General features: G+C 35.1%; 1 protein-coding gene across 2 annotated transcripts in view; it reads right to left on the reverse strand.

Annotated features, from left to right (window-relative positions):
- Positions 1 to 5,015: 5,015 nt before the first annotated feature.
- Positions 5,016 to 22,044, reverse strand: part of KIF5B (kinesin family member 5B) — a 53,266-nt gene continuing 36,237 nt past the window's right edge. Inside the window, exons 16-26 of one of the 2 annotated variants that reach the window (XM_054582281.1) lie at positions 21,599 to 21,787; positions 20,890 to 21,007; positions 20,329 to 20,390; positions 20,128 to 20,237; positions 19,245 to 19,346; positions 18,185 to 18,245; positions 18,001 to 18,072; positions 17,725 to 17,829; positions 15,824 to 16,040; positions 15,135 to 15,261; positions 5,016 to 10,787 (exon numbers count right to left, since the gene is read on the reverse strand). In XM_054582281.1, the coding sequence (XP_054438256.1) occupies positions 10,781 to 10,787; positions 15,135 to 15,261; positions 15,824 to 16,040; positions 17,725 to 17,829; positions 18,001 to 18,072; positions 18,185 to 18,245; positions 19,245 to 19,346; positions 20,128 to 20,237; positions 20,329 to 20,390; positions 20,890 to 21,007; positions 21,599 to 21,787 (1,170 nt within the window). In that variant the 3' untranslated portion in view covers positions 5,016 to 10,780. Of the gene's footprint in view, positions 10,788 to 15,109; positions 15,262 to 15,823; positions 16,041 to 17,724; positions 17,830 to 18,000; positions 18,073 to 18,184; positions 18,246 to 19,244; positions 19,347 to 20,127; positions 20,238 to 20,328; positions 20,391 to 20,889; positions 21,008 to 21,598; positions 21,788 to 22,044 lie in introns of both variants that reach the window. The other variant, XM_054582282.1, reaches the window with a different exon arrangement.

Consider the following 22,044-nt stretch of genomic DNA (forward strand, 5'->3'; position numbering starts at 1 on the left):
CACAAAGCAAACCTCAGCAAATTCAGGAAAATTGAAATAATACCAAACTTTTTCTCAGACCACAAGGCCTTGAAACTCGAAATCAACCTCAAAGAGAAACTTCAAAAACTTGCAAACTCATGGAGACTGAACAGTAGACTATTAAACAATGAATGGGCCAATAATGACATAAGAGAAGAAATCAAAACATTTCTGGAAACAAATGAAAATGAACAGACAACAGTCCAAAACCTATGGGACACAGCAAAGGCAGTCCTGAGAGGGAAGTTCATAGCAATACAGGCTTACCTAAAAAAGATAGAAACATTTCAAATAAAAGACCTAACACTACAACTTCAAGAACTGCAGAAACAACAACAAATAAATCCAGAGCAAGTAGAAGGAAGGAAATAGTCAAGATTAGAGCAGAACTGAATGACATAGAGACAAAAAGAACAATTCAGAGGATCAACCAATCCAGAGGCTGGTTCTTTGAAAAGATAAATAAAATTGACAAGCCTGTAAGCAGACTCCTCAAGAAAAAAAGGGAGAGGATCCAAATGAATAATATCAGAAATGAAAGAGGAGAAATAACAACTGATAACCACAGAAATACAAAGGATTGTCAGAAACTACTATGAACAATTATATGCCAAGGAATTTGAAAACCTTGATGAAATGGACAAATTTTTAGAAAAGTATAATCTTCCAACACTGAAGGAGGAAGAAACAGAAAGCTTGAACAGACCGATAACAGCTGGGGAAATTGAAGCTGTAATCAAGAAACTCCCAGCACACAAAAGCCCAGGGCCGCATGGTTTCACAGGAGAATTTTACAAAACATTTAAGGAAGAGCTAACCCCTGTCCTTCTCAGACTATTCCAAAACATCCAAGAGGAGGGAAGACTCCCAGACTGTTTTTATGAGGCCAGCATCACCCTGATCCCAAAACCAGATAAAGACCCTACAAAGAAAGAAAACTACAGGCCAACTTCGCCGATGAACATAGATGCTAAAATCCTCCACAAAATATTGGCAAACCCCATCCAGCAATACATTCAAAAGATTATCCACCATAATCAAGTGGGATTCATCCCAGGCATGCAGGGATGGTTCAATATACGCAAGGCAATAAACGTAATACATCACATAAATGAAAGAAAAGACAAAAACCACATGATCATCTCGATAGACGCAGAAAAAGCATTCGATAAGGTACAGCACCCATTTATGATCAAAACACTCAGCAAAATGGGAATAAATGGGGCATTCCTCAACGTAATAAAGGCCATATATGAAAAACCTACAGCCAACATCATACTCAACGGGCAAAAACTGAAAGCTTTCCCACTAAGATCGGGAACACGACAAGGATGTCCGCTCTCACTGCTTCTTTTCAACATCGTATTGGAAGTCCTAGCCACAGTGGTCAGACAAGAAAAGAGATAAAAGGCATCCAAATAGGAAAGGAGGAAGTAAAGCTATCATTGTTTGCAGATGACATGATAGTGTACATTGAGAACCCTGTAGACTCCACCAAAAAACTCCTCAACCTAATAAGGGAATTTGCCAAAACAGCAGGATACAAAGTCAATATTCATAAATCAAAGGCATTTTTGTACACCAGCAATGAAATAGAAGAAGAATCAGAAAAAAAATACCATTCGATATAGCAACAAGAAAAATAAAGTACTTAGGAATAAATTTAACCAAAGAGGTAAAAGACCTGTACGCAGAAAACTATACAACTTTGAAGAAAGAAATTAAGGAAGAAACACATAAATGGAAGCATATACCGTGTTCATGGATTGGAAGAATTAATATCATCAAAATGTCCATACTACCCAAAGCAATTTAGAGATTCAACGCAATCCCTATTAAGATACCAATGACGTATTTCACAGAAATAGAACAGACATTTCAAAAATTTCTATGGACCCATGAACGACCCCGAACAGCCGCAGTAATTTTGAGAAAGAAACACAAAGTAGGAGGGATCGCAATACCGGACATCAAACTCTACTACAAAGCCACTATACTCAAAACAGTCTGGTACTGGCACAAGAGCACACCCATAGACCAGTGGAACAGAATAGAAAGCCCAGAAATAAGCCCAGGTCTCTATGGGCATCTAATGTTTGACAAACGGGGCAGAAGCATAAAATGGAGCCATAATAGCCTCTTCAACAAATGGTATTGGGAGAGCTGGACAGCTACATGCAAAAAATTGAAATTGGATCATCAGCTGACACCATACACAAAAATAAACTCAAGATGGATAAAGGACTTAAATATAAGTTGCAACATCATCAAAGTCCTAGAGGAGAACATGGGCAGGAAACTCTCAGATATCCCACGCAGCAATTTTTTCACTGATATGTCTCCTAAAGCAAGGGACATAAAGGAAGGAATAAACAAGTGGGACCTCATCAAAATAAGCTGCTGCACGGCTAAAGAAAACATCAGCAAAATGAAAAGGGAGCCAACTCTATGGGAAAATATATTCGCTAATGATACATCAGATAGAGGTTTGATCTCCAAGATATATAAAGAACCCACTCGACTCCACTCCAAGAAGACAAATGATCCAATCACAAAATGGGCAAAGGACCTGGGCAGATGCTTTTCCAAGGAGGAGATACAGAGGGCCCATATTTCAAAGGATGCCTGGCATCACTAGCCATCAGAGAAATGCAGATCAAAACCACCATGAGGTACCACCTCACACCGGTCAGAATGGCCATCATAAGCAGATCAACAAACAAGAGGTGCTGGCGAGGCTGTGGAGAAAAGGGAACAGTAGTACACTGTTGGTGGGAATGCAGACTGGTGCAGATGTTGTGGAAAACAGTGTGGAATTTCCTCAAAAAGCTGAAAATGGAACTGCCTTTTGATCCAGTGATTCCCCTGCTGGGACTATACCCTAAGAATCCCAAAACGCCAATTCAGAAGAACCTGTGCACCCCAATGTTCATAGTTGCACAATTTATAGTAGGCAAGTGTTGGAAGCAACCTAAATGCCCTTCAGTAGATGATTGGATCAAAAAACTATGGTACATTTACACAACGGAATACTACGCAGCATAAAGAAAAAAAAAGAACTACTACAGTTTGCGATAGCATGGATGGAAGTAGAGAGCATTATGCTAAGCGAAATAAGCCAGGGGGCGAAAGACAAATACCATATGATCTCACCTGTAAGTGGAACCTAACCAACCAAACAAAGATGCAAGGAAAATTAGACTAGCAACACTGGAAAAAAAAAAACATCAACAAAGAAAACCATCAGAGACAAGATGAAAGTAGGAGGGGTGGGTAGGGAAATAGAAAGGTAGGGTCAAGTCAAGGAACATATAGCAAGGGGTCATGGACAATCCTAGAGTGGGGAAGGTTTGAAGGAGGGAGAATGGGGAGGGTGGCCAGGGAAAATTGTGAGGGGTAGGCAGAGACAAATGTATTTGAAAAAATAAATTTAAAAAAAAATGGAAGGGTAGATAAAATGCTTCCCAAAGAAGGTCAAATTAGAGTTCATCATCACCAAGCCCTTACTATATAAAATGTAAAAGGGATAATGTAAAAAGATCAAAACAATGAACAGTAAAATGACAACAAACTCAAAGCTATCAACAAATGAACCTTAAGAAAAAATAAAAACAAAAGCTAACGAAGCAAACTAGTAGAACAGGAACAGAATCACAGAAATGGAGATCACAGGTAGAGTTATCGGCGGGGAGGTGGAGGGGTAAGAATGAGGAAAACAGGTACAGGGAATAAGCTCAATTGATAGGCACAAAATAGACAGGGGCAGGTTAAGTACAGGAAATGGAGAAGGTAAATAACTTATATGTACAACTCATGGACATGAGCTAAGTGGGTGGGAGATGCTAGGGGGACGGGGGTGCGGGGAGGAAGAGGTTAAAGGGGAGAAATAAAATGGGACAAATGTAATAGCATAATAAAATATACTTAAAATATCCTTTTTAAAGTATATTAGTAGTTCTTTAAAATATTTTTTTTACCCTGTCCCTCCTGCCACAGTCCCACTTCTTTCATAGGTTTTCCATTTTTTTCCTGTTTGTTTTGACCCGTCACCTTGAAAACTTCCTCTTATGCCTGTGTGTACATATTTATATGGGGCTATGAAGCTGACTAGTAGCGATTGGTTCCTTTGAGGATTTGTTGATGGTGGCATTTCCAAAGCTGTACTGTTTCTTTGGGAAACCTCCAGTGTCAACTAGCATACTCTTCACAGAATAATCTTCTAACCTCCTGGCTGGACACCATATGCTACACTACCACCATTCAGGTAGCCAAGTGAGGGGAAAGGACATTCTGAAATTCTGATTATAAACTTTCATGTTACCGTCTGTATCTGTCAAGGCTCAAGGGGTAACTATAAACGGATATAGAGACCTTCAACAAATACCGTAGGGTTAAGGGAGAGTACACAAGGGAGCCACAAACTCTTATGGGGATCCCCCAGCCCGTGTCTGGGACTCAGATGTGATTGGCAAAGGCATGGCTGCAGCTGTTGTGTAAGTTTGCAAGGTTGCCTGGGTTACAGCTTAGCCAGTCCCCAGGCAAGCAGGAGGTGTCTTTCTTGGGTGCCTTCAGCCTGAGCCTGGCCGCAGGAAGCCACGACTGGGACTGGGAAAATACTGCAATGGGATACTGGTGGGCCAAGGCAGGCAAATCCCTCCAAAAGACAGGTGGGCAGGAAGTACCTCTCCATAAGGCTGGAGGGCAGGCTCACCCCAGGAATCAGGACTTTGGGAGCCCATTTTGTGGCCTGAGTCACAGGGCCAGGGCTATGAGCTCATTATAGGACTATGTACATTGGGGCTGCATGCCAGTGGAGGTCCCCTCTACCAGCCACACACCATTGATAACTGGATGGTAATAACAAGAAGCAAAATGAAGCATACCAGAGGTAAGAAAGGAGAAAAGAAATGCTTACAGTCTAGCTCATTTTAATAGTGTAGGCAACTTTATTAGTTTGCTAAAGCTTCCATAATGAAATACTACAGCCAAGATGGCATAAATGTATGGGCTCACGGTTCGGGGGGCTAGAAGTCCAAAATTAGGGTGTTGTCAGGGTTGGTTCCTTCTGAGGGTTGAGAGAGGAGGATTGGGCCTCTCTTCATGGCTTGTAGATGAGCTTCTCCCTCTGCCTCTTCACATCTCCTGTACGTGTTCAAATCTTTTATGAGGATGTTATACTGGTTTAGGGCCACCCTGATGACCAACTTTATCATCTCTGAAAAGACCCTATCTCCAAGTAAGGTCCTGGGGGTTAGGGCTTTTTAAGATACAAAGTTCGGAGGGACACAACTCAACCTACAGTAGCAATGAAGGGTGAATTTGGAGGTGAGGCAATGAATTGGTTAACTGGCATACTTACTGCTTTCAATCTTGTCCCACCCTCACTGTTTCTGGTGTTTTCCAGCCTATGGACCCTCTACCTTGCCCATTCTAGAGAAGAGACACAGGCTTATGCCAGGATGTTTGAGAAGCAACTGCCAGGCTGTGCAGTCTTGAAGAGATTGTCTGGGGCTTGAATTGAGCATCCTAAGTAGACTGTGAAGTAATCCTCTTTCAACCCCTTCCACTCTAACTTCCAGAGGTATCTGACGTCACATTCATGATTAGGGGATTCTATGGGGGCATCCTGGATTGCTTCTTGGCACTCCCTGCTGACTTAGGCATCAGATTTCTGGGTTCTGCTAAGTTTTGCTCTTTCTTCCAAAACGTCATTACTGTTGTCTCTTGTGTTGTGATGTTATGCTTTATAAATTATTAAATAAACCCCTTGTTAAATTGCAAAGGTAATGCAGAAAAGGCCCCTTATACTTCTTACCCAGTTTCTTCTAAATCTAACATATCACCACTGGCCCCTTGCTGAAACTAAGACATTCACTAGTACATTACTATTAACAGACTTCACTTTTTCCACCAATGTCTTACTGTTGCAGATTCCACATTGGATGTTTTGTCACCTGACTTGTGACTGTCTTTTCTTGTTTTTCACAACCTGACACTTTGGGAGAGTACTGGTCAGGTATTTTGCACAATGTACCTGTTTGGTTTGTTGTTTTCCTTATGATTAGACTGCGAAATGAGTTTTAGAGAATACAGTGGTGAAATGCCCTTTATCACATATTTGAGGCACAAGATATGCACATGCATCACTGGTGATATTAATCTTTATCACTTAGGTACTAAGTTTAGTGCTGGCTCTCTTCTGTAAGGCAAGGCTATTGGTTAAAGCTGTTGTAGATTTGCTGATGGTAATAGAGGTAAAATTCTACCCCCACACCATTATCATCAGAATATCAATGATGAAAGACAAAGCAGCTGAGGGCAGTTGGCCTAATTTTTTGAAGATTTTTTTAGGGAGGGGAAGAAACATCAATGTGAGAAACATTGAAGAATTGCCTCTTTGGGCTAGTTGTCTTAATTTAGTCATGACCCTTTGCCCAAAAACGTTGAAGGGGATAATCCCCAGGAGTTCCTTGCAACATAGTAAATGTAGACTATAACATTCCCCAAGTCCTGCCCCTAAGTAATTATGTCCTTTTAGTCAGGTAACCATATATTTAAGGGGAATAACCAGATATTTTCAGGGCCACTGGACAGGGGGTCTAAGCTGACATTGATATCCAGAGATCTGAAGCATCATTATGGCAGCAGGATGTGGGGGTGTAGTAATAAATGGAGTGCTGACCAAATTATAAATGTATGTAGTAAGTGCTCACATGAGGAGTTATCCTCTCTGTAGACTCTTCTGGTGGTCATTTCTGTTTCCATATGTGTAACTAGACTGACATACTTAGTAATGATTCCCCAAAGCCATCTTTAGCCTGTGGGATGCAGGCTGTGAAGAAGCCATACAGAAGCCTCTGCAACTGCTATGCAACCCTCTTTCTCACACTGCCAGTCAAGAATGAATGTGCTTATCAGGCTACAAGAGGGCCAAATGCAGGTCAAAGTCACAGGCAGCAGACAACACACATATACAGTAGTGTGGACATCTGGTTATCCAACAGAATGCCACAGTGACACAGTTTAATGTAGAGCTGTAGGAGCCGGAAGTGGCTGGCACACTGGAGGCCCTGGTAATGTAGAGTCTGGGGGATAAACTTGGAGACTCAAACTCCAGAAAAGAAAAAAAAAATTACTTGGGGGAATCACAGAGTACACTTAAAATAACCAAATTAAAACAAAAACAAGGGACAAAATGCACAGCTAACTGGTCACCATTGGAAAACAGTGAAGCAACTAATTTTGAAACTCATGAATAAAAGGAAAAAAAAACCAGGCATTTATCTTATTTTTCCTTTGTAAGCTAAGCCACTAAGCAGCCAAATAGTGGATGAGGGCAAGTTTCTCAACTGCAGCTACCAAAGAATGATAGAATTGAAATACTGCCATTCTTTCACCTTTAATAAATTGATGAATTAGGTTTTCTAGAACAGCGGTGGCTAAATCCCATTATACAACTAGACATTATGTGCCACCTGATGGAAGAACACAACCACCTGTGAGGTAATACTGGCCCTCCTCCAACAAAACCAAACAAAAATATGAATCTGATTAAACCTGTGAATCCAAAAACAAAGGAAACACCATAAAGAGAAAGAATGGTGAATGATATCAAGGGAAGGCAATCAGCAAAATCTAGGAAACTGCAAGATAACTAACCTTATTTTCTTCATAAATTAATTACAGGGGAAAAAAGTAAAAAATAGAGGGAACTCTACTGTAATATATGCATTTTAATTGGATCATAATTCAAACATTGTTTACAAAAATTGAAATTTTGTTTAGGAAATTATTTATGGATAAAAGCATATGATATCTGAAATTGTTCCAAAATAATACGGAGGGTGTGTGCACAGGAACGGGGTTACGAGGGAAACAAGATTAGCCATGAGTTGATAATTGTTGAAACTGAGTGACAGGTACGTGGAACTTCATTATTTATTGTCTGCTTTCAGATATAATTAAAAATTTCCATAATAATTAATTTTAAAAGATAAAAAACAAAACAACCCAATCATTAGAATTTAGGAAGTTTCTCTTTAAGCTTTCTCCAGCTAGATCTGAATGACCATTGGGAAAGTACTAAAAAACAAACTTCAACACTTCTTAGTTAATAAATCAGGTTTAGATGAACAAGATCAGGTAAATGACTGATAATTCATTTCTAGCTCTCAATCCTTCAGCCTACATATTTAATACCGGATGTCCAGAGAATATGAGTTACATTAGGAAACAAAACATACATGGAAATGATATATTGGTCACTATTCTGTCCAGACAAAAGGCCACTTAGTATACAAATCAACCTAATACTTTATCAAGTTAGTTTTTAAAAAGTCATTACATTTCAAAAAAATTCCCTCTTTATTTTAACATAAAACACATTTACAGCATGCAGGTTAAAATAAAACTTAAAATTATATGGTGTCTTCCCAAACCAATTATCTTTGAATGTATTTCCAAGCACTGAAAATAAAACAACATGTTCCACAGGTAGACTCAGTCTTCTATCACCTCATGTCAAATTGAATTATGCATACTAGTTTTCTTAAGTTAGGCAAATAATTTAATTGACCATCATGAATAAATATTACTTTTATTTTACTAAGTTTCTCTTCTGAACCATTTATCAATACCATTTAGAGGAAAATTAATATATTCATTCAAAAAAACACTGCAAATTGAAATAAGTGTCAATGTTCTAGATGATCAGAAATTTTCATTTATAAGAGTTAATGCAATGTTTAATAACCTATAGCAAAAAAAGCAGTTCACTGAAAAACAAATTTATGAAATTCTTTGTACACTTCGTGAAAGTTTGAAATTATAAATAGAAAAAAATTAAGATATTTTTAAAAACCTAATATTGTTATATATCCTGAACCACATGCTAGTTACAATTCATTGTTACACAGCACCAATACCCGTGATACATCTAACAAGAACTACCATATTCAGACAAGAGAAAATAAAATTCTGCTTCATTTATGGATATTGCCAAAGAAACAAGTTTTCATTTGAAAACAAAATATGAATGTTTATGTGAATGCAGTCATATTTCTCAATTTAGAAAATACCATAATAAATAATAAGTTGTAGCACTTTTTTAAAAAATTTAAGTCATCTGAATTACTTTAATCTTGCTGTGCCGAGATTTTGTCTAAATTTTTGGAGTGTTTATTCTGATCAATCCTAAAGGCAACACAATCATTTTAAAGGCTGTAGACTACAACAGCAAAGAGTTTTGACTGTTAAAAAAATAAACAAATTTATCTTTTAAATCAAAAATTATATAAAAGTGGAAATTACAATAGTTAAGGAAATAGAAAAATAACCCAATTATAATTTGAGTCTTCTGACTATGGCTCCAAATTTATTACAAATATCTGTGTATAAAACTTCTTCAAAAAGTTAATTCTGCCAGTCAGATCCTAACACAGAACTTTCAAAGTTTCTCTACTGACTGAATACCCTTATATCCCCATTCTCTGCAAATTTCTAACATGGTTGCAGCTATCACCCTATTGACGAAGCATACTGAAATCTCTTTCCCTATTACTTTTACAGCTTTCAAAAACAAAGTGTTGACTTTGTTTAATCAGCTGAGGAAGAAGTGGAAAAAACAGGTACACTTGGTACTAATTATATAATTATGGATTATAACCAAAAAAATAATTTGAGGATTTTTAATGACTTGCAAACAACTATTTCTAGGCTAAACAAGTAATAAATTATAGTGTACTACTTAGTGTAGCAGGTTAAAAATACATCAAGGATTTTTTACCAAATTTTACCTACATATTTATAAGTCACCATATATTTGTCCAGTTTTTCCACTTTTTTGTTTCCATAGGCTATAAATTTAGATCAACCAATACAGTACTAACAATATAAAATTATGTTTAATCCTATAATATCTTAATTCATTTCACTATATTAAATAGACAAATTAATATGTGTTCAATTCTTACAATAACTAGCAGGCTCACCAGAATGAAGCAGGGTATTTTTATTCCACCAAGCTATGTTGATTATAGAAGCGAGAAAAAGGGAAATCCAATTCCTTTCCAAACTCTGTACACTGAGATTTGTTTTTGATACTGTAAAATACATCTACTCAAGAAAATTCAACAATAGGTGTTTCATAAGGTAACAATTAAGTAGCCTTGCTCAATCTCAAGTGCCTACAGTTTTAAGGTTTCAGTGCTCAAATTAGTTTTCAGAAGCAAACAACAGAGAAGATATAAATAATTTTTACTCTGAAATCATTTCAAGGAATTTTAAAGTACAGTACTGACCTGATCTGTATTTTGGGCATGTAGTGTGTAAGTGGTAAAATATAACCTAAATGTTTCATTTCCCCTAAAATAAGGAAGACACTTTAAAAATAAAAACAAGAAGCAGTAGCAGCTAGGTAATTTGAGAATAAAAAATAAACACACACTAAAATAACAAGTACAAAAAGCACAATCCTCCTATATGGTACAGTCAGCTTGGCACAGTGAAGACTAAATTTAAGACACAAAAGACAAACTGTGTAATAAATAGGACCACAGTTGTAAACTGTCATTTTTCCCTCTTATGATGCCAAAATTGCACTCTAGTTGTGTTGGGAAGCAGCAGAGTTTACAAGAAAGTGGGCAGGAAACAGCTGTACAGGCCAGATATAATTTATAGATTTAAAAAAGTTATAATTCTACAATTCTCCGGGGTAAAGGACTCTGCTTGATATTATGTCATCTTCATACTTCAATTACTGTCAACACCTGAAAATGGAAGAAAGCATACAGAAAATATTTTTATTTGCATAAAAATCTGTGTTCGAGATCATCATGAAAGGAATAAAGTAAATAAAATACACCAATATTTTAAAAACATTCTGGCCAATAGCTTGGATCACTATGGAACATTAAACGATTTTATTTTTTCTCCTTTAATTTACTTCCTAAGTAGAGCCATTTATGAGTAGTACAATGTTTAAAAAGAGGTCAGCCCTTCGTTTGTTTTTATTCTTCCGAAGAGAGCCTATGAGTAAGCTGACATATGAATTATATTTTTTAAGAAAAGAAGATGGAAAGCAGTAGACAGTGTCTGTAACATTCTTAAAGCTAAGGATGATTAACTAGCAATGTTATATACATGGTAGCTATTAAAAAAAAAAGAGGGGAGGAAATAGGGTTCAAGAGATAGGGATACAGAAGAGGTATATACAGTAGGAAACTGACAGGAAAAGAAACAAACAATTTTAGTACTTGTTACCTGGAGGAATCCTTGTATTGAACTACTTACCTGTGTTTACAAAAACACAACTTTCAAAGTACCGTTATGTTGCCATGTATGATGAGCACTTTTTTTGCCCAGATTTTTAAGGGAAAAAAGGATGCACATTATACATGGGTAGTACTTGAAATACATTATGTCTGTTCTTGTGTTTTGTAATTATTTGTTACATAAAATTTCTTAAACCATAACATGTCCAAAAATAAATGCTAAAATTCCTTTATAATACAAAAAACAAGTACCTAAATATAAATAAATAAATAATTGAATTAAAAAATTAAAATGCAGGAATTTTTTTTCTGAAAGTCTGGGCCAAACACATGGGCGAGCGTTGTATATGGGAGTGCATTATAGATAGCAAAATATGGTATTATGTAAGCTAGAAGATCAGCCATGTACAACTATGTACTAAAGGTATCAATATTGCCACTGTTCCCAACAATAAACTCAGTGTTTTGAAATGTTTTTCTTGATAATTAAATGACTAATTTCAAAATTTCTCTACAAAGTTTTAAATTTTTCAGTAATTTATCACTTAAGTAGACTGTATGTTCCTCAATGATGGTTTAAGACTGACTGATTTAAGAATTAAAAAAAAAATAAGTACTACCGCCTTTGGACCAGCAATGAGATAAACCCGTAAATTTTATACTTTTATAATTACTTCAGGTCTTCAAAACCTAAGTTAGCAAGGTTAGCTATCTCCTTCAAGTGCTAAACTGCTGTATTATACTAGGATCAGCATTCTACTTTTAAGCTAAAACCTAGCTGTATTAACAAAGACCATGATCTATCTTCTCTACAAATGAGATATAAATCCAAGGTTTAATCTGAGCACAATATCCAAAAAGGATAATTTTTGATCTATATTTATGCTTTAAAAAGTCCCTTGCCCATTTCCCACTTCCAGAAAAGGACCTGCTCTGTACTAGGTAATGACATTTTAATATGTTTAATTCTTAAGAATGTCTTCCACTTTATTAAGGGGCTCAAAAGTAAACACAGAAGGTCCTCCAGCAATATCATTTTGTGCCAACATTGTTTCATTATAACATTGATGAGAAGGTAAGGAACTTAACACTTTTTATATTAGTCAGTGTTAAAACTGGTTTCACTGTTTTTGCTTAAAGTCACAGAACCTGTTGAGGATATTCAGTGAAAACTTACTGTACTCCAAAGGGGTAAAACATAGGCCACTCCTAACTGGCAGGAAAACTGGCTAATGTTGTGTCCACTAAGATAACACAGTATTATACACATATTACCTACCATGTAGTCTTGTTGAAAGTGCTTGTGCTGAGCCCTGGCTGGTGTGGCTCAGTGGACTGAGTGCCGGCCTGTGAACCCCTGTGAACCAAGGGTTTGCCATTCCCAGTCAGCACACAAGTCTGGGTTGCAGGTGGGCCCCCAGTGGGGGTTGCACGAGAGGCAGCCACATACTGATGTTTCTCTCCCTCTCTTTCTCCCTCCCCTCCCTTCTAAAAATAAATAAATAAAAAAAATATTTTTAAAAAAGTGCTGAATCTAATAAATGCTTTCAATATGCAAGGAATAGAGGAACAAAGCAGTTACACATAAAAACAATCAAACACATTCAGAAGGTGGCATGTGCCAAAAATAACCAGCCTAGTCTCTTCACTAAATCAATGTTATTTAAAAAGGGGGTAATTCCAGACTATAAGAGACTTAAGGGACATAACCAAATACAAACAGTAACCCTGAACTGTACCTTAGTTTAAGCCAGTGGTTTTCAAAAAGGATGCCAAAGGAATTTTTAAAATGTGCACTACTGGACTATTTAGTCAGGGGCACTGATCTCTTTTCCCTTAGATTGTCAAATAAAAAATGACAACTAACACAACAATGGCTGTCTGGTGTGAATGAATCAAAATTATATCTATTTTTCTGTGAGATTGGCAAAAATAATATTTTTTGGGATGCTGCAGAATTTTAGTAATTAGTTTATGTGCACCACGAGATTAAAAGAGTAAAAAAATTGCTGGTTTACACAATCCAGTGCTAAAGAACTTTAAAAATAGAGAAATCTGAATACAGATTGGTATTAGATAATATTAAAAATATTTTCAGCTGTTAGTTAACAGTGTTTTGTTGATAATGTTATTGTAACTATACAGAAAAATGTTATGTTTTAGAGATACATTCAACAGGTTATGAACGCATAATTTATTTTTATGCTAAAGAATTTTAAAAGGAGTCAAAATTAAAAATAAATTATTAAAAAAGTAATTTGCTGAAATTCATGAAAGTAGAAAAGTCAGGACTCAAACTCAGAACTTCATCACTTTATCACTATCTTTGAAATCCTATATTCTGTAGATAAAAAATTATTATTAAATTGTTTGTAATGTGAATCCTTCAGAATATTGCTTAATTTTCCATTGAAATTGGGAGGCAATATTATGCAAAATATCAAAATAAAAACAAAGATTAGAATAAAGTGATTTTAGTATTTGTGAGGGGCAAGTTAAGCATCATAATTATCTAGGATTTTTAGTTTCCAAAACATCTACACATCTGGGACTTCTTAAAGAATTAAAATCTGAGTTCCTGCCATATGATGAAATATCATGCAGCTATGTAACTAATGAATCAGGTGGTAGAAAAAAAATGTTCAGAATATATTACTAAGATAAAGAGGCAGGCTACAAAGTAGCATATCTAGTATACGGCTAGCGTGTGACTGGAATATTTATCAATAGTTTAAACTTTTTAATTTAAGACATATAAATAAAGCTCTTCTATACACATAACATATTGGGTGGTTTTTCTAGATGATATTTTTTCTCTTCTACTTTATAATGGTTTTTAATCCTCTATAAGGAACAGATATTACTTATATTATTTAAAAATAAGTAAGTAACTATTAAGAACTCATATATCTGTTACGGAAAAAAATCACTCCGTACAGGTAATTTGAAAAGGACAGAGAAGTAAATCATAGAAAAGAAAATGTAAATGGGCTGATAAATACATGAAAAACATCCAACTTCATTAATAAACCAATGAAATGCTCATGTTGGCCTATTACATCAGAAGCTTAAAAACTATTACTAGTCAATACTGGCGAAGATTCAGCAAAATGAACAGTATCCTTGGCTAATATGTAATTTTGCACTATGTTTCAAAAGCCTTAAAAATGTTCACATTTTCTTGCAATTCCACTTTTGGGAGTCTTTGAAAATAATTTAAAAGGGTGTAAAAAGATTTCCATACTTCAAATTTCATGTGATAGTTCAATTTTGGAAAATTTTAAGTTTGGAAAAAATTAATATACTTAATTACATGTCCAGTAAAAGGGAATATAGTTATAAATCACGGTATATCTACAAGACAGAACAGGAGTATTTTTTTTAAATGACCCAATAATAGCTCTAGCTGGTACGGCTCAGTGGACTGAGCACTGGCCTGTGAACCCAAAGGTCCCAGGGTTGATTCCCGGTCAGGGTGCACGCATGGGTTGCAGTCCAGGCAGCTGATTGATGTTTCTCTCACACATTGATATTTCTATCCTTCTCTTTCTCTCTCTGTTCCCCTCTCTCTAAAAATAAATAAATAAAAATCTGAAAATAAAAAAACGGCCCTATGTTAAGAACACAAATTTGAATATATAGTATTGAAGATATCTAGGTGAATTATGAAAAAGACAAGAAGAAATTATGCCAAGGTATTTTAAAAATTACATTATAATTATCAATGACACTAAGAATCCAAAAAAGTATTTTAACAATAAATGGTTGAACATTTCCATTTATAGCTATAATTTCAAAGCCAGATATAAACTACAAACCTGTAGATAATGTGTTAACGCTTACACTTGTTTGCCTCCTCCACCTCGTACTGCCACTGGTTGGCTGTTCTGAATAAATGCGCCTCCTCCACGAATTGCACTTGGATGAGTTGGAGAAGCTGCTGGATGTTGCCCGGGACGAATAGGTTTAGCTAATACAAAAATCAGAAACTGGCTTTAGAATAAATCTTAACCTATGACTGTAACAACCTTTTAAGTCTCTTTTCTTTATTTACAACAAATTGTTAAGTGTTTTTCTTTCCTCTCCGCCTTTTTGTTGCTCATTCCACTCCTCTTTCTTTTCTTTCCAGTTACATACTTTTTTCTCTAGGACCTACACAATCCTTAGTCTCTTAGATACTTTATTCCTGTATCAATGATTATTCTGAAGCATGAAATATTCTGAAGCAATGAAGTATTGCTGATAACTTACTTTCTTGCAATTTGTTTTGTTTTAATAACATTGCTCAATATAATTTATCTCCTACCCTGACCATTCTAGCTCGTCTAGTTCTCATCTTCTTGTCCTATTAATCTGTTTATTCTTCAACTTTGTGTTGTTCTCCCAATAACGCCACTCTCTGGCAAGTTAGAAAATAAAAATAGATAAATACCAGCATTACAACACATAATTAATGAATCAGATTGTATTTCCAAGGAAATGAAAACATTCTAACTAAGTAACGTTTAAAGATTTTCATATGGTCTACTAACCAATTTGTGCAGAATGTCCTCTTCTGGCCATATTCTTTGACCTGACTGCTTCCTTTATACGATCTACTTCTTGCTGATAGCGTTTGCGATCGCGAGATGCATTTTCTTTGGCTTCTTTCAGTGCTGACTCCAGAGCTTTCACTCTCTCAGCTGTAGCTCTTAGCCGCTTTTCCAGCTTAGGAAGTTCACAGCGAAGATCTGCATTATCACGCACCAACTAAAGATACATAAAGAGAATTAGGATTCTAGCTTTAACAAGATGATTTGAGAAAGTATGCACCATTCATAATTTGTCTTTAGAAAAATAAAATTACATTTTATATTAAGGTTTGCTAGTTAGCTAACTTAATTTAGGCAACAAGCAAGAAATACATATATATCTATACACATATATTTCTTACAAAGATATAGTTTCATTTAGATTTTTTGGGGGATGGGGTGTTGTTCTTTCCCACTACTTGGTAATGACAGTAAGTTGGGACACAGTACTAGATTTCTCACTGAGATAGTAATCTGATGGAAGTGAATATCCTTTCAGATCCACAAATACACAGTTTGGCAAAGCCATTAATAATGGTGTTGAAGCAAAAGGGCTAAAATTTCTTTAACCTTATGCTAGTGTAAACATCTAGTGTAAACATCAGGTTTACAACGGCAACAATATAGAATTTAGTGCACTAAAAATATTTTTTGTAATTAAATAATTTATAAAGCCATAATTAAAAATAAGACATGGTAAGCATTACTTTTTTAAAAATATGACCTGCCTCAGAATGGCCATCATAAACGGATCAACAAACAACAGCTGCTGGCGAGGCTGGGGAGAAAAGAGAACCCTAGTCCACTGTTGGTGGGAATGCAGACTGGTGCAGCCATTGTGGAAAGCAGTGTGGAATTTCCTCAAAAAGCTGAAAATGGAAGTGCCTTTTGATCCAGTGATTCCCTTGCTGGGACTATACCCTAAGAACACCAAAACACCAATACAAAAGAACCTATGCACCCCAATGTTCATAGCAGCACAATTTACAATAGCCAAGTGTTGGAAGCAACCTCAGTGCCCATCAGTAGATTATTGGATCAAAAAATTACGGTACATATACACAATGGAATACTACGCAGCAGAAAGAAAAAAGAACTACTAAACTTCGCGACAGCATGGATGGAACTGGAGAGCATTATGCTAAGCGAAATAAGCCAGGGGGCGAAAGACAAATACCATATGATCTCACCTATAAGTGGAACCTAACCAACAATACAAAGATGCAAGGAAAATAAGACCAGCAATACTGAAAGGAAAAGAAACCAACGAGACAAGAGGGAAGGGGGGGGGGGGGCGGGGACAAGGAAAGGAAGGGGAATGTCAAGGAACATATAGCAAGGACTCATGGACAAAACCAAAGGGGAAGAGCTGAGGGAGGGAAGAAGGGAGGGGTCAAGGGAAAGTGGTGGGGGGGAAGCAGAGACAAATGTATTTGAAAAAATAAAATAAAATTTAAAAAGATTAAAAAAAAAAGATAACTTAAAATATGAAAAAAAATAAAATAAAAAAATGAAAATATGACCTGCCTCATAATATTACGTTTCATGCCTGGGGCATTAGGTGTAAAAAACAAAAAAATTGTATTTCTGCTGCAAAGACATATCTACAAGAGATTTTTAAATTATCATGAATAAATTAAGAAAGCTGACAGACCTAGAAACCCAGAAAGGTTTCCACTGGCCTCTTTTGATAAAAGGGCTGTTAAAAATATTAACTTCCCTAAATATTGCTAGTGGTTTTTTTATGTAAGTACCTGAAAAATAATGGAATGGCTCAGGTATATAAAGTCAAAAAAATGCCACTCCTCAATTCTTTTTATTCTTACAATGTTAAGGATATCACAAAATATATTCTGTATTACCTGTTTGTGCACTTTAGTGAGTTGTTCAAGATTGTTTTCAAGGAAGGAGATTTTCTGCTTCTGAGCAGCACTGCCTCCAGTGTCATCGGAGTCGATTTCTGCACTCTAAGAAAAAATAGGTTGACGTATACTGTGAACAAATTTAAAGACAGAAAATACTCTAAACTACATAAAAATTGTATGACAATATAAAATTATTTCACTTATGCATGTAAATAATTAAACACCGTAGGCATCATTTACACAAATACCCACACCTCATTATAGTTTTATTACCTTTTTAACTCTGGTGGCCAGGTCCTGAACAAAGAGCTTCCGCAGGTTGTGTAAAGTCTGAAGTTCTTTTGCCTTGAATGAAGAACAGCAGTATTTTTGGAGTTCAGACTTCAAATTTAGTATGACCAAAAGGGAAAGACCCATTAAACACTCCCCATCTTATTTATTTTCAAGTTTTTCTTACCACTGTCTCTTCCAAACCCTTCAAGTCTTGTCTTGCTTGTTCTCGTCTATCTTGCATAACCCTAAACAGAGGGAAGAATAGACATATTTTCAACTTCGAGTCCATAAAATTCTAGCTTTACTTAAAGCAGAAGTTGAAGCAAATATTTATCTGAAAGAATCAATTTCTAAATTCAAATAAATGAAAGATACTTATTTTTAAAAGTATACTTTGTCTTTAAAGAAATTTTTATAATGCCTTCTAATTCCTTCTAAATCCATTATTAGAAGAAAGTGCTCTTATATAGTAATAAAAGAGATAAAATAAAATTTTGCAGAATCTAAAGAATAAGGAGTGGTTCTTATTTGTATTTTAGAACATGGCACATATAGCATACTGCTTTTATCCAAAATCTGATTAACTGGTATGTACAGAGATTATAAATATTGAAAATTAAAAGAATCTCATATTTTACTTAAAATTATTCTAAATAAATTGTGGCTGAGATTCAGCACAATGTTTATCAAATCAACTCTGAGTAGCCCTGGTGGGGTTACCATTCTAACAACAGCAATTCATTTACAAATTATCTCTTATAAATTCGAGGTATGTATAAACTTATAATCCTGAGTTTTCTATCTGCTCATATTCTAGAAAACTGAGCACTGACTGACTATGCTCTTCGTAAATTAGAAAAAGTAGATGGTGAAAAACCTCTGTTCAAAAGCCAAAACTAAAATAACAATATGCTTTTATGCAAGATCAATTGTGACAAAAATTCAGTTTTTATGAGATCTTGAAGTGAAAATCTCATAAAAGAAATAGCACAGAAATAGGTGGCACAGAAATAGCAAGCAGGTTGTAAAACAGGAATCTGAATCTTGACCATAACTTATATATAAGATCTTGCTTTCACTAAAGTATAAAAATACACTGCAAGTTTTCAGCTATAAATCAAACAAAAGAATAGGGTTTAAAAAACTCTTTACAAGAAGCATCCGATGGATATATCTACTAGTAATGTCTGCAATCCTCTAATTTAGTTTTTTAATTTAAAACTTGAATTAAAAGATTTACTCACGTAAGTTCATGTAGTTTTCTGCTCTTTTCCTGATCTGTAGCTTTCAACTTCTCATGTTCTACTCTCAGACGTTCCTGCTCTAACATCATTTTCTGGTTTTGACTGACAAAAGAAAAAAACCGCCACCACATCAACACCATCATTTTCTGATTGTTGTTACTAAGACTTTTCAAACTCTTAAATTCTATAACCTCACCATTCAAACAACCAGGGCCTCCCGTAATCCTGGCCTATCACAGGGGGAGTTAAGAGGTATTTGCTACATTAAATTGTACAACGTTTTTCCTATTTTGGTTTGAAACCATGTTTAGTCCTATCTATCTTTCATCTCCCCAAATACTTGTCCCTAAATCCATTAGGTTCAGTAATCTCAAACTTTGTCTGCATTTATTTCTTATGCTCCTCTGGTTCCTACTCAAATCATGATTTAGGTGCAGACCTCCAATTACTATAAAGTCAATGCTATTTATGCACATGGTTATGAAAGTGGGAAAAATGTCTTCTTGATAAATGACAAAGACAACTTCTTTTAAAAAAATTAAAGCCTCAATTTCTAATAAAGTTTTTCTCAAGAATTTTTTTAAAAAGAAAGGAAGAAAATGATTTGAAGGAGACTGTGGTTTCTATTTGCAATAATGGCTAAAGTTGTTTTTTTCCCCCTTTTACTGAATAGTTACATCGAAAGATCCCAAAATATCTTCACCAGACTCAGAAGTTATAAATAAAAAAAATTAGTTTTCAATTCAAAAATTTTAATTTCAATAAAAAAAATGCAGGTACATCTAATAAGACCATATTAATCTACCAGTAATCAATTATTTCCTTTTGTCTAGCCAATCTGAGTTAGTTTTTAATATTCAGAAGAAAGAACAGTTATACTCACTCTTGTAGATCAGTAATAAGTTTTTCTTTTGCCTCAACTTCATCTCTCAAGCTACTAATTTGTTTTTGATGAGTTTCTCTGTGGCTTTGGATCTGTTGTTCAACAGCTTGCTAAAATTTTTTTGGGAAAAGGATATTAAGTCAGACTAATGAAGATTAATAATGAATTAAAGCCATAAAAATCCAATTGCATCACACTTGCCTTAACTTCATTTGCAGTCTGAACCTTATTTAAATGCTCCTTTTCCATTTCATGCACTTTCTCTGTTTGTATAGGGAAAGAAAACAAGAGAGGAAATAAATTTACAGATCTTCATAAACCCAGGTTTCCTTAGCAGTTCTTGACTCTGAGCTGCCATGCAATAAATCTTGCTGTTCAAGCTTGACGACATGTTGACTAAGTACACTTATAGCCTTCTGTTGAAATTATGGTTTCCTTTACCTAATCCCAGAACAAACTGGTTAAGGCATGGTAGGGAAACAAGAAAGCTTTCTAAGTTCCTATATCAAAATGTGCATGTGTGTGTATAAACTTTGTATGTATAACTTCATAAATTTGTGGGAAATTAACACAAATTGGCTACTTTCACATTCAAACACAACTTTAAAAATGTTTCAAAGCCATATTAAAACATATTATTTGTTTACTATTTCAAGTTATCCGGATTCCTACTATTCCCTATCAGTGTGAATATAAGTTTAATACAATTACACTAAAGGACAAATTAATATAGACATAACTCAAACAATTAGAAGTTAATACCTTGTGCTCGAAGCTGGACTAGTTCTTCACTGAGGGAATCAACAGATTCTTCCAGCTGCCTTTTCTTTTGTTCCACATTTTGAAGGTATTCAGTCAATGACTTAATTTTGGCTTCGTGCTTTTGGGGAAAATGTACTGATATGAAGTGGGAAAAATCTCACACACACATTTTATTGTGCAAATATTTAAAAATGAGCAAGTTTTATCAATGTATATAAATATGATACACATTAGGATACTAAACGTTCGGGGGTCAAATTTACAATAAAAACAATATAATCAAAGAAATGGTCACCTGTATAGCTTTTAACACTCATAAACGAAGGCAATGAAGGCTGAAAATATGAGATATTCTTATTTTTTTCTCCATATGATATTGCCCTCTTCTGTCTACAATTCCTATCTTAGTGAATGAATAGCATCATCTATTCATCTGCCAAAGCCAGAAAACTGGCAATGCAGTTTTATCCACTCTAGGATTCTTCTAGGTTCTTCAACAGTCACATCTTCCTAGTAAATCTGTATACTTAACCCAGTTAATCATTCATTTTATTATAATTCTGCTAGACTAGGAAAATTGACCAAATTAACCTTTTTATTTTGTTACTAAGAATAACCTATGGAAGTTCATTTTTTCTTATAACTTTTACAATAAATAAAACTTATATGCTATTCAAAAACTGAAGAAACTTTGTTCTTTAATACATACTTGAGAGACACGAAGTTGGCATGCTGCTAACTCCTTTTCATTTTCTTCCATTTTTTTGTTGCTCTCTGTTTGTGTGCTTTCTAACTGTTTGCAGCGTTTTACCATTGTTTTTACTTCCGACTTCATTTTGCTTATGTAGAGCCTTGCCACAGTGAACTCTTCGTCTATCATGCCAGTTCCCTCAGGCTGCTATGAGAAGACAGTAAAATGAAATAAAAAGACAAAAATGTCAAGTGTGTATTTACCCAGTTAGAGTCTAAAATCTTAAAACAAAATTAAATATATTTTGATATTATTCAATATTCACTGAAAGTCTGGAAGTTTTTATTTTATTAAATATTGTTTTAATAAGTGGTGAATAAAAGTTTCATTTTTGCCTTCCTTCCTTTCTTAATGCTAATACATGCCTACAAGGAAAGAAGAATGCACAACTAAGAAACATAAAA

This window comes from Pteronotus mesoamericanus, unplaced genomic scaffold (genome assembly GCF_021234165.1).
Source record: "Pteronotus mesoamericanus isolate MK-2021 breed Mesoamerican mustached bat unplaced genomic scaffold, CSHL_Meso_final contig_69, whole genome shotgun sequence".
Lineage (NCBI taxonomy): Eukaryota > Metazoa > Chordata > Mammalia > Chiroptera > Mormoopidae > Pteronotus > Pteronotus mesoamericanus.